The sequence below is a fragment of the Fundulus heteroclitus genome, chromosome 21 (genome assembly GCF_011125445.2).
Source record: "Fundulus heteroclitus isolate FHET01 chromosome 21, MU-UCD_Fhet_4.1, whole genome shotgun sequence".
Taxonomy (NCBI): Eukaryota; Metazoa; Chordata; class Actinopteri; order Cyprinodontiformes; family Fundulidae; genus Fundulus; species Fundulus heteroclitus.
In genome coordinates, this window is record NC_046381.1 from 33,245,948 (window position 1) to 33,260,584 (window position 14,637).

A 14,637-nucleotide genomic window follows, 5' to 3' on the forward strand; every position below is an offset into this window, starting at 1 on the left:
GCCTGGGCTCCGCCCACATGGACATAAATGTCTATGTCCGCCCACACCGACTCGCCCAGCTGTTGTTGTCAGATAAACCAGAGTTTTTCCCCCTCACTCGCCAGCCCAGAAGCAGGAATAAGTTGTTGGATCAAGAGCTATTAAATCAGGAACAAAATTAATGTGAGTAAGCCTCCATTCATTAAAGGGTCCAGATAGATGATTGTAACGTGTTGCGGTTGGTCACCACACCCCTCTGTCACTGCAGGATGGCATTACACCGGCTAAAAATGACGTTTACAAGCGTGACAGACAATAGTGTTTACGAAGTCTGGTGATGTTATTGTTTCGGGAAACCTTTAAAGCAGGGGTGCCAAACTCATTTTGGTTTAGGAGCCGCATACAGCTTAATCTGATCTCAAGAGGGCCACATGAGTAAACTCGTTGCTAGATTAAATAGAACTAATAAAAGTGGACTTGTTGATTTTTATATTAAATGAATTTCACTTTTACATACTATATTATGAATAACCTCAGCGTTTTTAAGAAAAGTATGTGCAATTTCACCAATACCTTTACTCAGTTAAACATTTAATTGTGCATTATGCATAAGAACTGATCACAAAAACACTGTCCTGCATGACAAAATACATCAAACAGATAAAAATTAAGAAATTATTTAAAATCAATTTTCCACATCTGAAGCTCAGTGCTATCATCTGCTGATTAAAACACAGCGCCCCTCGTTGACAATATAGGAACTGCAGATCTTCAATTAAGCGAATACATGAATCATAATAAAACTATTCACATTCATAAATCAAGCGGAGCACTATGGCAAAAGCAGTACTGCTCCACTTGGGAAATTCAAATTTGATGAGCTCTTTTTGGCATTAAGACAACAATTCTTATTGCCACATTGCCAGACAGGACACTGAAAAATAAGATTATATATCTTTTTTTTTTTCTTTTTTTTTTCTTTTTTTTTATTATAATGCATTTAGCCACAAAGTAGTAAAAAATAAGGCTTCTCTCACCCTGCTGAAGAAAATCATCCCCAGAGCATAATTCTGCCACCAATATGTTTTACCATTTGGATAAGGTCCTTAATAAGTGACAAGTAGGGGTGTCCCGGTACCAGTTGGTTCCATACCAAGTACAAGTACTTCAGTTTAGATACTTGCTAATTCCAAGTACCAATACAGAGTACTTAAAGGAGCAAAAAGTAAGAAATTTACTACAAGGTTAACCAAAATCATTCTCACTTGTTACCTGGGATGGAAGTAACTATCCCTGTAAACAATTGGTCCTCTGCATCAACAATGACTTAGTCAAGCTTTTCTCCTTTCAAACCTAGAGCTACGGTCCGGAACTCCTTCAGTTCAAAATGTAGACCGTATTTACTTCCTGGTTCCTGAGCCAATCATATGAGATTTCCCAGGGTTCCCAAAACATTTTATTTGGGCAAAAGAGCAGCAGCCTGCAAACATGGAAGCCAGTAAGAGAAGCGGTATATACCTATGTAGTGGAAGTAAAAATTCTGTGGGGTTTCACTCTATACCACTACCTGGTATAGAGTGCTATCTAGCTTTAGAGTGACAGTGTAGCCAAAGAGGAAAGTTACAAGTATGAGTATGAGTACTTGACGCTGGTATCAGGTCCAACACCGATACCAGCATCAGTAACAGGACACCACTAGTGATAACTGCTTTGCAAATGAGATCAAAAGTTACATTTTGGCCTCGTTTGACCAGAGCACCTTCTTCCACATGCTTGATGTGTCCTCTGCACGGCTTGTGGCTACAAACAAGACATTGTTACCTTATGCCCTTAGCTTTGAAGCTTGTAAGGTGTTTTTAACCAGAGATTAAACTACCATCAGTCAGACTTTATTTATGATGTAGGGTTTCTCACAAAAGTGAGTACAACCCTCTAATTTTTGTAAATACGCTTTTACATCTTTTCATGGGACTACACTGCAGATATGACGCTTTGATAAGATGTTAAGTAGTACACTTGTATAACAGTGTTAATTCTCTGACCTAAATCAACACAAATCACCTAATATGTAAAGCACTTGCCACAAAAGTGAGTACAACCTTGAGTGAACATGTCTAAAGGGCGCACAGTTAGCCTTTTTCCCTCCCAGGTGTCATGTGACTTGCTGGCGTTACAAGGTTTGAGGTTTGTATGGGGTGGTGGTGTGTTAAATGCTGTCTCAAACTAGCCTGCATGGCTGTTTTCCCAGAAGGAAGCCACTTCTAAGGATGATGCACGAGAAAGCCCGCAAACAGTTTGCTGAAGAGAAGCCAACTCAGGAGACGGATCCTTGGAACCTTGTCCTGAGGTTTGATGAGACCTAGATAAACTTATTTGGTTAGGATGGTGTCAATCGTGTGTGGCTGCAACCGGGTGAGTAGGATAAATACAAGGGTTTCTTACCTACAGTCAAGCATGGTAGTGGGAGTGTCATGGTTTGGGCGTGCATAAGTACTGCCAGCTGTGAGGAGCTACGGTTCATCGAGACGCCCGTCATTAATGCCAACATGTGCTATGACATGCTGAAACAGAGCTGGAACCCCTCCCTTTGGAAACTGTGCTGCAGGACGTATTCCAACATGACGAGAACCCCGAAATCACCTCCAAGATGACAAATGCCTTGCTAAAGAGACTTAGGGTAAAGGTTCTGGACTGGCTAAACATGGCTCCAAAACTAAACCCTCTTGAGCCTCAAACGGAAGGAGGTTGAAGCTGTCTAACATCCATCATGTCTGTGGTGTCGTCATGGAGGAGTGGAAGAGGAGTCCAGTGGCAACTTGTGAAGCTCTAGTGAACTCCATGACCAAGAGAGTTAAGTGCCTTTGGGAACAATTTGGATATTAGCACTTAGGGGTGTACTCACGTTTGTTGTCAGCAGTTTACATGTTAATGGTTTATTGAATTCATTTGAATGCACAGTAAATTTACACTGTTATACACGCTGGACACTGGCTACTTTACTTTCTATCAAAGTGCCATGTCTTCAATGTTGTTCCATTAAAAGATAAATATGAATTTTTATATTGTGGACGCTGTAAATGAGTTGTGACAACAGTCAGTTGCACTGGATCTAGAGCTAGTAGAGTAAAGGAAGCTGAATACATGCCACACTTTTCAGATTGTTGTTTTAGAAACAAATAAAAACACTCTTGAAACTTCACATTTATGCACCAATACCAATAAGCTTGTAACAGTAACATGAGAACATTTTATTAATACTTTTATGAACACTATTGAAAGGCCCAGTTTTTCTCACTGAAATACGTTGATGCTGAATCAGCATTAATATCTCTTAAATGTAACATTAATTGCCATGTATTGCACAGCATAGCAGTCACATTTCTTCCTCAGGATTCCCCCCTGGTTGCCGACAGCAGACCGTCTTCTCAGCAGCTGGAATGGCCTCAGCAGTGGCCTCGGCTCCCAGGGCCACCCACTTGGCCACCAAGGTGGAGCTGAGCATCTCGTGTGAAAACCTGATGGACATGGACGTCTTCTCCAAGTCGGACCCCCTGTGCGCCCTTTACATCAACTCTTCGGGCTCCCACTGGTACGAGGTCCGTGTCGGGTCGTGACGGCAGGAAAACGTTTCCCCATTTTCCTGACGGATTCATCCTCGGTAACAAAGCGCCGTGGTTTTTCATTTTTTCTTCCACGTCTTTCGCAATCAGTTTGGGCGCACGGAGATGATCCTGAACTGCCTGAACCCAAAGTTTGCCAGGAGGTTTGTCATCGACTACTACTTCGAGATGGTGCAGAGGCTGAAGTTCTGCGTGTATGACATCGACAACAGCACCTACGACCTGAGTGACGACGATTTCTTGGGCGAGCTGGAATGTACCCTTGGTCAGGTGAGTTGTGTATATAAGATTATATATAAGAAATATTCTATTTTTCCTTTTTTTTTTTTAAAGTAACAGAGTTTTGTTTGCATCCAGATAGTTTCCAACAAGCAGATGACCCGATCGTTGTTGCTGAAGGACAGGAGACCTGCAGGCCATGGGACCATTACTGTGGGTGGATCCATTACTCATTACACATACAGTGCTTTATAACACGCTTCACTGCCCTGTAATGTGGCCAAAACAAGAAGTTAAACAGTCCATCATTTTAACCCCCTGTTTGAACTGCTTCATAGATCTGCGCTGAAGAAATAACAGACACCAGAGTGGCAAACTTTGAAGTGTCGGCGCTCAGGCTTGACAAAAAGGTACAGACGCTTGCGTTGGCGTTTTTAAACCGATAAGGCGGTCTGATCTGATTTGGCCGGTGCCGTATTTGATGAAACGGCTGTCATGTTGCTCAGTTTCTCTGGTGGGCCGATCCCTTCCTGGAGTTCCACAAGCAGACAGAAGCAGGATGGCGGCTGGCTCACAGGACAGAGGTAAACGCGTTAGCGCGCGTCTCACGCACCCCTGGCAACGCTCGCTGCTCACTCTGGGTTCTTTGGTTCCTCTCCACGCAGGTCGTTCACAACAACGTGAACCCAGTGTGGAGGCCCTTCCGCGTTTCCCTGCGAGCTCTGTGTGGGGGAGACGTGGAACAACAGATAAAGGTAATTTCTTCTTCTTCTGTGTTTTACACACTGAGCTATATAATACACTGGAGTGCTGATTTAGCCGAAAAACTGAAGTCACTGGCCGTCACTGGCCGCCATCTTGCTACTCCCTACTCTCACAGAATCCCATAGGATTTGGTTGCACAGGTAATTCTACAGTCAGTGGATGTACTAACGCTATCAACTACTAGGAAATTAGGTGCTGAAATATTTTACATGTTATTCATATTAAATATATATATGTGTATATATAAGTATGTGTATATGTATATATGTATATATGTATACATATATGTAAATATATGTTTTTGTGTATTGTTATTTATATATTTATAAATGTTATATATATATTTAAATAAATAAAATGCAAAATATTTCAGTACATGACTTTCTCAGTACTTGATAGTTTTAGAACATAACATAAACGTATATGACATTTGACATTTTAAAAGCTTTAAGCCCCCCCTGAACATGAAAAAATCATCGTTATTCGATGCTGTAGCGCACATATTCCCTAGTTACTGGGGGAAAATAGGGAGTACCAATATGGCGGCTGGTGGCTTCAAAGCGACTCGTTCTAACAGCCGGCGATTAGCACTCCAGTGTATTATATAGCTCAGTGGTTTTACAGTGATGTCAAAAGTAAGTGCACTGCGGTGTTGTGTCTAATGTTTTACGCTGTCGTTCACACTTTCCGGGTTGCTTCGGGAACAAATGTGTGAAAATCCTTAAATTAATATTTTTTTGTTGCCGCACTATAACCTGACAGAGAATTAATAGAAAAAAAACTACCTTTAATCTAAGCGCATGTATTCAGTGAGGGGGGGAAAACATGAAGAAATAAAAAATTTTATTGATTATTTTTCCCACAAAATCCCTGGTGGTACGGTTGCTGGTACTTCCCCTGTTAACACTTTGTTAAAACCCATTTTGCCTGAAGTGTGGGTATCACTGGATTTGGGGATAACACAATAAATACAAATGCATGCCACATACTTCAGATTTTTGTTTGCAAAAATACAAAACGTTTCCTTTCCCTTTTACTACACATATCCCCCAATAGTTTGACAAGGTGGGAGCGTATGTTCTCTCCAGAACATCCAGTCCTGGGTCCTCTCTCCTGCTCTCCTCTCTTTAACATTGCCTTGAGGGTTTTTATAGGATTTATGACTGGAAACTCAGATGGCCATGGAAGAAGATTGATTCTCTGTCTGCTGAGACATATCTTCATTGATTAGGACATGTGTTTTGGGTCATTGTCTTGCTTAAGAACCCTGTGATGGTGTCCTTTCAATATTTTAGAAGAATCCACCAGATTTTTTTAATGAAACTTTCTGTTCACGGAGTTAATGCCATAATGCACTCTAACACGGTTCCCACGGCCTTTGGAGGACAAGTAGTCCCACAGCATCACAGATCCTCCACTATACTTAAAATAAGGCTCAATCCTAGTCTTCATCTCACCTGACCAAAGCAAACACTACCTGTTAAAGTCCAAGTGGAGCTTTTCAAGCTTGATCAAGAAACAGGATTACTGATGAAAAGGGCCTATCTGATCATCTCAAAAAGGGAAAGCATAATTTTTTTATTGAAAAGTTACAATTATTTTAAATGGATTATTAAAGGAACCAATAGTTGTGCAACCAGTGATTTTGCAAAAAAAAAAAAAAACAAAAAAAACAATTTCTAAACATTTCTCAGAATAAATGTCTGCGGGTTAAAGGTTGGGGTTTTCAGTATGAGATCATGTTACTACCATAGAAGATACATTTAATATCTCTGGAGGAAAGAGTAAAAAACAACATTAACATGGTCTTCATTCAGTCTTCACGTGGACTAAACCCAGCCTTTGCAATTCACTTATTTATTACTAGTTTTTGTTGAATACATGCCGTTTAACTGTGGTTGGCTATACCAGACCTAAAGAACTCAGCCACATATGGATATGTAAAATATTAGAGTCCAAACTTGGTGCACTTACTCCTTAGCTAGACTATATTTGCCTGCTGTGTGAAAATGCTCCATATTAACTAATATGTTCCCTTAACTAGTGAGTGGAGAAAGAAAATGACCTGAGCTCCTAACACAGTATGTCTGCTACTTTTATACCCCCCCCCCCCCCCCTCCCCATACTACTAATATTGCTGTACTGCATTTTTTCTTTTTTCGGTTGTACAATGCTGCCATACCGAAAAAGCATTGGTGTGTGTCGCCCAGCTGAACAAGCAAGCGTGTACGCGTGCATGAATCACGGATCATGGCGTAAACGTGGGCTTTATCCTTGTTTCTGTTTAGCGTTTTGCTCATCTGAGGTGATGCTACTGTGCTTCAGCTGATGTGTGCATGTCCTGTGACTTAATGCTAAAACTTATCAAGTGTTTCTTTTTGAAGAAAGCCTTCTTGCTCTCCTCAGGTCGACTGCTATGACCATCACGTGAGCGGCTCCCATCGCCTTATCGGCAGCTTCAGAGCCTCGCTAGCAGAGATGCTAGCGGGAACGCACCTCTCACCGGTAAGACTCTCCAACCGATTCTGCATTTATTTTGTGGTGGTGAAACCATTTCTATTTTCACCAGGATCAATGTGTCTTTTGTTTCCATTTTCAGGCTGAATTTGAGTGCATTAACTCCAAAAAGTTGAAAAACAAAAAGTACAAAAACTCTGGGATCATTTGCATAAAACGCTGCCAGGTAACAATGGAAAATCCTCCTACTCCTTTGGAAATTTCATAATAATATCACAATAATGCCTGCTTCCCACTGCATTAAGATTGCTCTATGATGTCAAAAACCACCCATAGCATAGATATTCTGGATTTGAGAAAGTCTTCTTCTTTTTTATTTTTTTTTAATATTTCAAGTTTTTATTGAATTCATTTAACATAATACGAAAATACCCGCAAAACAGCACAGACTAAACAAAAAGGCAAAAAATACACATAATACATACATTACAATCAAAAATCAATCAATAATAAATTAATAACAGAGAGAAAAAAAATCCTCCTAACCCTTTAAGTAAGACCTGAAATGAATTTTAGACTCCCCTCCTGTTAATTACCTTTTACCAGTTTTACCACGCTGGTCATTTGTTCGTCTTATGTTGCTGGATTCATAATTTAACTCTGTGTCTTTCAGGTGGAGAAGGACTATAGCTTTTTGGATTATGTAATGGGAGGATGCCAGATCAACTTCACTGTGAGTCAGAGCATGCCTGAAATGAATACTCAGTGAAAACATAAGCCACTGGTGTCTTGAACGATCCCCTTTTATTCCTGTATTCCCTCTCTGCCCAGATTGCCATTGACTTCACAGGCTCTAACGGGGATCCCATGTCCCCTCAGTCCCTCCACTATATCAACCCGGAGGGCCACAACGAATACCTGCAGGCCATCTGGGCCGTAGGTAACGTCATCCAAGACTACGACAGGTGAATTATACGTTATGAACAAGCAGAGCCAGGGGAGAGATTTTGTGTGCCCACTGGTCAGAATCACAACCTCACACCAATTAGCAACCTGCCATCCTTAATTATAGCCATTAGTATTAATGTTGTTTATCAGCAAGAATGAAAGGAGAGGTTGTCTGGTTTAGAGACAGTGGCGCTGAGGAAGAGACAGGATTGGATGGATTGGAGATGAAGCCAGAGAGGTCAGACTGAGATGGTTTGGACACTGCCAGGCAGGAGGCCAGGAGGAAGATCACAGAGATTTATGGATGGAGTGAAAGGGGAGATGGAGGTAGTTGGTAGAAGAAGCTGCAGAGGGAATGGTTAGCTGGAGACAGTTGATTCGCTGAGGCGACGCCTGAAAGGGAAAAGCAGAAAGAAGATTATTTGTCATGTTTTTTTTTTTTACCAATCGCAGAATGAAGTATAGATCGCTGTAGACAAAATCATAAGGTGTGGAAGAATCTGGAATTTTGAATATGAAGTCTGCTACATATAAAGTTCATATACCACCCTTCAAGTATTCATGCACCTTAAACTTTTTATCGTTTTGTCACACAAACAAAAACGTCCAAACTATTCAATTGGACAGTCATGTGATAAACCAAGGCACATAGTATATATTTGTGAAAGGGCAGCAAGAGGATGCAGAATTTTCATTGATATAAGAAAGGTTCAAGAAGTGCTGTTTGCTACAAGCCATGCAGTTTGACATCAAGTTTGAACTATACATGAAAAATAACACTGCGCTTCACCCTGAATTCATCATCCCCAGCTTGAAGCTTGGTGGTAACGGGATCAGGCTGTGGGGGTGATTTTCTTTAACAGACTCACACAAGCTGTCCAGAGTAAATAGGAAGATGGATGGAGCCTAATGCAGGCTACTCCTGAAAACATAACATACCTTTTATAGGCTGCAAAACATTAGAGCGTAAATCAGAGGTTCACCTTAAAGCTGGATGACGTGAAATGTACAGCCATGGTCCAGACCGTAGCGGATCCATGGGTTAGAATGGCCCATAATCTGTGGCAAAACCTGGAAACAGATGCTCCCAGACCCGCTACATCCAGTCCGACTGAGATTACCACTTTATTAACCACCACTTTCTTTACGTTTAGTACCAAGATGTTTCCAGTGTTTGGATTCGGAGCTCAGATCCCTCCATCGTGGCAGGTATGAAACATACCTGAAAAGCCCACCATTGCTGGACAAACCTGACAATCATGCAACATGCACAAGCTTCAATTTCTGCTCAGTAAAAGTGTACCTATTACATAAATCTAATGGCTGTCAGTGTTTACATTAGTTTTGCTAGTGAAGCAATCCGAGCTCTTTGTCTCTAAACACCATCTGTGTGTCACTTTTCGTCAACTCATGCTGACAGGTTTCTCACGAGTTTCCCATCAACTTCAATCCATCACATCCCTTCTGTGCAGGTAAGTCTTTAATCAAGCTCAGATCGCTTTCACCGGCGCTGGCTGTTACCAGATGGATGCCTCTGTGTGTCCTTGTGTACTTGTACTTGCAGCTGAGTGACAACACATTGGTTGTAGTTTACCTCCAAAGCGAGGATTTTCATGTTTGCAGGTAACGGGTAACAGAAGTGGAGGATGTCTTGACACTGCAACATCAACCGAGCCGGTTTAGGCTCCGCCTGCCGTCCCCCTTCTCCCTCCCTTAAAGGAAGAGAGGAAGGGAAGGAAAAATGAGAAAGTTGTGGGCAGACCTGTGGTTTAAATTGAGCTCTGGTTGTCTGATGGCGCAGGCAATGGTTGTTTAGTTTAGCATCACAGTGACATCCCCCTAAGTCAGTGTCAGGGTAAGGCCGTAAAAAGGGTTGAAAATGAATAGAAGTTACGGCAAGGTCCTCACTTTGTATTTTGTATTGTGTGTGTGTGTGTGTGTGTTGCAGGGATAGAGGGTGTGGTGCAGGCCTACCAGCAATGTCTGCCTCAGGTGAAGCTGTGGGGTCCTACCAACTTCTCTCCAATCATCAACCACGTGGCCTGCTTCGCCAGACAAGCTCTCCAGCAGAACACGGCATCGGTAGGCGACCGTTTTCATACCTTAAATTACCACAAGAAAAAAAAAATCAGAAGACGATTGTAGGCCGTTTGCCCGCCTCGTCTCAGCTCTCTTTTTGTGTCCGTGCGCAGCACTACTTTGTGCTGCTCATCCTGACTGACGGAGTGATCACCGACATGGACCAGACGCGCGCGGCCATCGTGGAGGCCTCTCGTCTGCCCATGTCCATCATCATAGTGGGCGTGGGCGCTGCAGACTTCGGTGCCATGGAGTTCCTGGACAGCGACGACAGACTGCTGCTTTCCCCCACGGGGGAGGCTGCCGCCAGAGACATTGTGCAGTTTGTCCCTTTCAGACATTTCCATGTAAGCAACAAGTCAGAACCTTCCGCCTGCTGTCTCACGCTGCAAAAACAAAAACTAAAAGTAAGTGAAAATTTCTTGAAATGAATGTATTTGCCCTTGACTTGAGCAGGTAAATAGGATTTATCTGGCAATGCCAACTCATCTCCATCATCTTATTTCAAGTGCATTATATTTAATTATCTTATTCTAGGGGTAAAATTGCTCATTCCATTGGCAGATAAGATTATTTACCTGCTCAAATCAAGGACAAATACACTAATTTCAAGAAAATTTAATTTATTTTTAGTTCCGTTTTTGCAGTGCAGAGGTAAAATACAGTGACTCGCCAGAGTATAAATACCCCTTTAACTATTCCACGTTGTGTCACAGTTAAAACTGTCAAGCCACATTTCGCTCAAAGTTTGGGCTCAAATTGTTTGGGCTCAAGTTCAAGGAACTGTGTCATCTGTGACATAGCTCAAGCTCAGTGACAAATGTCTTTGATGAGAAATGTTTTGCCGTTGTCCCGCCTGTAGCTCCATCGCTGTTGCCAGCTCTCCTGTACCTGAAGATAAGCGTCCCCACAGCACGATGCTAAAGGCAATAGCATGTCCAGAAATATTAGATTGTTAGCATTCACAATTAACAACTCTTTCTTCAGAGGATCCCTCCACCTGAGCTATGGGTCTCTGCAGCTCCTCCAGAGTTACCATTGGCCCTTTTTGCTGCTTCTCGCTTGGCCTGTTGCTTCACTAATTAGGTGACCTCTGCAGACAAAAGTTTCCACTGGATTTTAATTTAGTCGTATCATGGCATCTAAAGGGATTTGGTCATGAAAAGGGGGAAAACGTTCAGGGGGCGTGGATAGATTTGCAAGCCACTGTGTTTCATATCTCTAGATTCCACTGATGGTACGGAGATGATTCGTCCTCTTTATTGTGCCGTGTTATATTGCAGGGAAACAGCGTGACCCTTGCCCAGAGCGTCCTGGCGGAGCTTCCCGATCAGGTGTCGTCCTTCTTCAACGCCTACAAGCTGAAGCCACCGAACGTGCTCAGTGTGCCTGAGCCATCCTAATGGGAAGGCTTGGTGTAGCCGGCGTGTTGCCTGGAAGTCACCTGCTTGTGTCTCCTCCGGTGTTTTCATACCCGTCGCAGGAAACAGCGCAAAGGAAAACACCACACCTACCTCTCTGACTGAAGTTTCCTTTTAAGATAATCAATAAAATCTGAAACGACCGGGTTTTCAGGCCAAACTGCGTTGTGATATCTGAAAGCATTCACAATAAAACTGAGTCTCAACATTTTCGGTACCCTTGTCCTACGTCCATGTTGAATTGTCCTGTTACTGAACTGTGCTATACGGATAAACTTGCCTTTCCCTGCGTCCTGAATGTGCCATGTTTATATTTCTGTCTGCCTTTGTTTTTAATATGTGGGATTTTTTTGTATTGATGGTTGCATACTTCTGTGAATATACGCATGTTGATGTCGCAGAACTCGGAGGTTGTTGAGACGAGGAGCGCTAATGTGTACGTCTATTATACGTCTGGATAACATCTCTTACGCAAGAAAAAAAACTCTCGGGAGCAGAAGTGTTGCGCTCCAAGTGTGGAACAGGAATCTTTGTGTATTCTGCCTGTTCAAAGTGAATTAAAAGCAAGATTTCTGAAATTCAATGAACTACTGTCCTCTGTTTGTGCTGATCGCCTTAGGAAATCTGTAGGACAGCGGCCTGGAGACGGTACATGACTCTGTGCATCACCTTTAGCCACTCCGTTTTGCTGTTTCGGAAGAGATCGGCAACGCACAAATAAACAAACAAACAAACACTGTTTCTATTAGGATAATAGCGCCCATATTTATTATTCCCCACAGAATACAGCAAGCTCTTCACACACGCAAAGTAGCAAGCATCAAAGCCGACAAGCTTTCAAACAGGCGTGATGTTCCATCTCTTACCATATAGGACTGGGAAGTAGGTCAGTCCGGTTAGAGCACAATCCACGGCAGACTTCAACGACTGAGGTCGGATCCCTCCTTTTTATACTAATAAACAAAGTATCAGATGGGAGGGAGAGTGGCCAGTTCTCTCTCCCATGTGAGCTGTTCGTCCCGTTTCCAAAACAAAAACCGTTCCTAGCATCTTAGCAGTGTGTGAAGCAAAATAATATTGCAAACTCAGAATACAGCAAATATAAGCAAAATAAGGCCTCAGTCTTTCCCACAGCACATTGTCATAGGTTCCCACCACAAGTTATAACAAGTTATAGCAAGATAACATGTTGTTCTTAGTTTTATGTGAGCAACATAACAGGCACAAGCATATGTGTTGCTCTTAGTTTAAAACTAACCAGTTTTTCCCAAAATATATCGTCAAAGAACAAAAATAATTCTTATATATCATGTACGTTTTGAGTTATTGTCATACTGGAAAAGTCACGCATGATGACCCAGACATCCGTGACCGCTATTTGTCCTTTTTGAGAGAACATTTAAATCTTATCAGATGCTAAGGACTACTTGCACGCCTGTAGCTTCTCAGGAATGTTTGTCGGCGCATTCAACTGTTTGAACATCCTCTGTTTGTGTCTGTGTGTTATGTGTGAACCTGCGTGACTTCTGAGCCGGCGTCTCACCAAAATGTCATTATGATGACGTAGTGACACTAATGATTCTTGATCTTCATTGTGAATGACCGTAAATGGCCCCATTCACTGGGGGCCCTAGTGCGGTGAAGTCCTGTAAGCTCAGCAGAAATACAGCCCAAAAGCACAATGTTTCCTCCCCAGGGGTTGCTGGAGGCTTGTTCTTTGGGTCTTATTCAACACCTGTCTTCCAAAAAACACAGCAAGTTGTTACCAAATAGCTTCATTTTGGTTTACATGTGCCTTTTATAGCAGGGGGATTTCAGTCCATTATACTGTAGTGTGTTCCCAAGGGGGCTCTTGGTGGTCTGGCATTAACAAAACCTTCCAGGTAACCTCAGGCGGATCCTTCAGCTTTGTCAGGATTATGCTCACCCTAGGAGCGAAGATCGTTCCTGGAGCTCCTGATAGAGGGCAACAGATCGGTTCGTTTATTTTTCTCCAATCACTTTCTCGGACTCACTGTTGATGTTCTGGAAACCCACTCCTTCTGCAGATCTATCTTGCCCCAGACATCCTTAGACAGCTCTTTGGTCCATCCATGGTGATGGACAGGCTGGAAATGTAAAACTCTGCTCTGGGGTCTGCTGCGCTCTGTACACACTGCAAGTTATGACCAGGAATCAAGTATTTATTTATATGTTAACCAGGATTCTGGTTGAGTTGTCGGGTATCAAAAACTGATCATCCTTAATAGGATGCAAATTAATTTTGAACTATTTTGGTAATGCATTTTTTGACCCACCACCTTACCAAACGCATGCTCATGTTGATCTCTTACCAGCTACATGAAGAAACAGCTTCATAATGTGAAACAAGTTATACATTCCCTACCCAATATTATCCATGTGTTTATGAATACTACATTGAAACATACACTACCAGTGTACATACGTATAATGTACGTACACTTTTTTTTAGAAAAAGCTAAAATTTACAAGATGTTTTAACCTCTTTCACAATTTTGCCTTTGATATATAATTCCATATAATGTTGAGTCATAGTTTAGATCTCTTCGCTATGTAACGGCAATGTCGAAAGTCATAAAAATAATGACAAGCCATTGAATGTCAAAGGTAGGTCCAAACTTTTGACTGGTGGTGTATAAGCAACAGAATTACTACCAATAAAAATAATAATGATGTTTTAAGTATGATATCCATTTATAATCCATGTTTTATAGGCAAGGCAGGTTTATTTGTATAGCACATTTCAGTACAAGGACAATGCAAAGTGCTTTGCATGATTAAGACATAGGAAAATAAAAACAGAATAAAAGCAAGTAAAACAACAGCTGGAATAAAATGTAGAAAATTGAAACAAAATAAGTCACAGGAAACTGTAAACTAAAAGCAAATATTATTGATTTAAAAAATTATTTGACTACAAACTTTAAGTAATTACGGTATGCTTCAGGCAATTCTAAACAAATGTGTTTTTAATCTTGATTTCAAGGAACCCTGGGTTTCAGCATGTTTACAGTCTTCTGGAAGTTTATTCCAGATCAGTGGAGCATAGGAACTAAATGCTGCTTCTCCGTGTTTGGCTCTGAGTATGAAGTCCCTATTTCAGACAAGTACTGAATGAGAACAAAATG

General features: G+C 41.8%; 1 protein-coding gene across 6 annotated transcripts; it reads left to right on the plus strand.

Annotated features, from left to right (window-relative positions):
* Nucleotides 1-48: 48 nt before the first annotated feature.
* On the plus strand, nucleotides 49-12,071 carry LOC105927989 (copine-3). 6 transcript variants are annotated; one of them, XM_021317783.2, is made up of 16 exons: nucleotides 49-162; nucleotides 3,370-3,575; nucleotides 3,690-3,869; nucleotides 3,957-4,031; nucleotides 4,157-4,228; nucleotides 4,325-4,402; nucleotides 4,484-4,573; nucleotides 6,990-7,088; nucleotides 7,183-7,266; nucleotides 7,714-7,773; nucleotides 7,872-8,005; nucleotides 9,143-9,197; nucleotides 9,409-9,460; nucleotides 9,937-10,070; nucleotides 10,181-10,414; nucleotides 11,351-11,470. In XM_021317783.2, the coding sequence occupies exons 2-16, from the start codon at nucleotides 3,417-3,419 to the stop codon at nucleotides 11,468-11,470; spliced, it is 1,626 nt and encodes a 541-aa protein (XP_021173458.2). In that variant the 5' UTR covers nucleotides 49-162; nucleotides 3,370-3,416. The 6 variants fall into 6 exon arrangements, with proteins under 6 accessions (XP_021173458.2, XP_035981323.1, XP_021173459.2 ...); XM_036125430.1 differs by having other exon boundaries at nucleotides 3,393-3,575; XM_021317784.2 differs by having other exon boundaries at nucleotides 3,396-3,575.
* The last annotated feature ends 2,566 nt before the right edge of the window (nucleotides 12,072-14,637 follow it).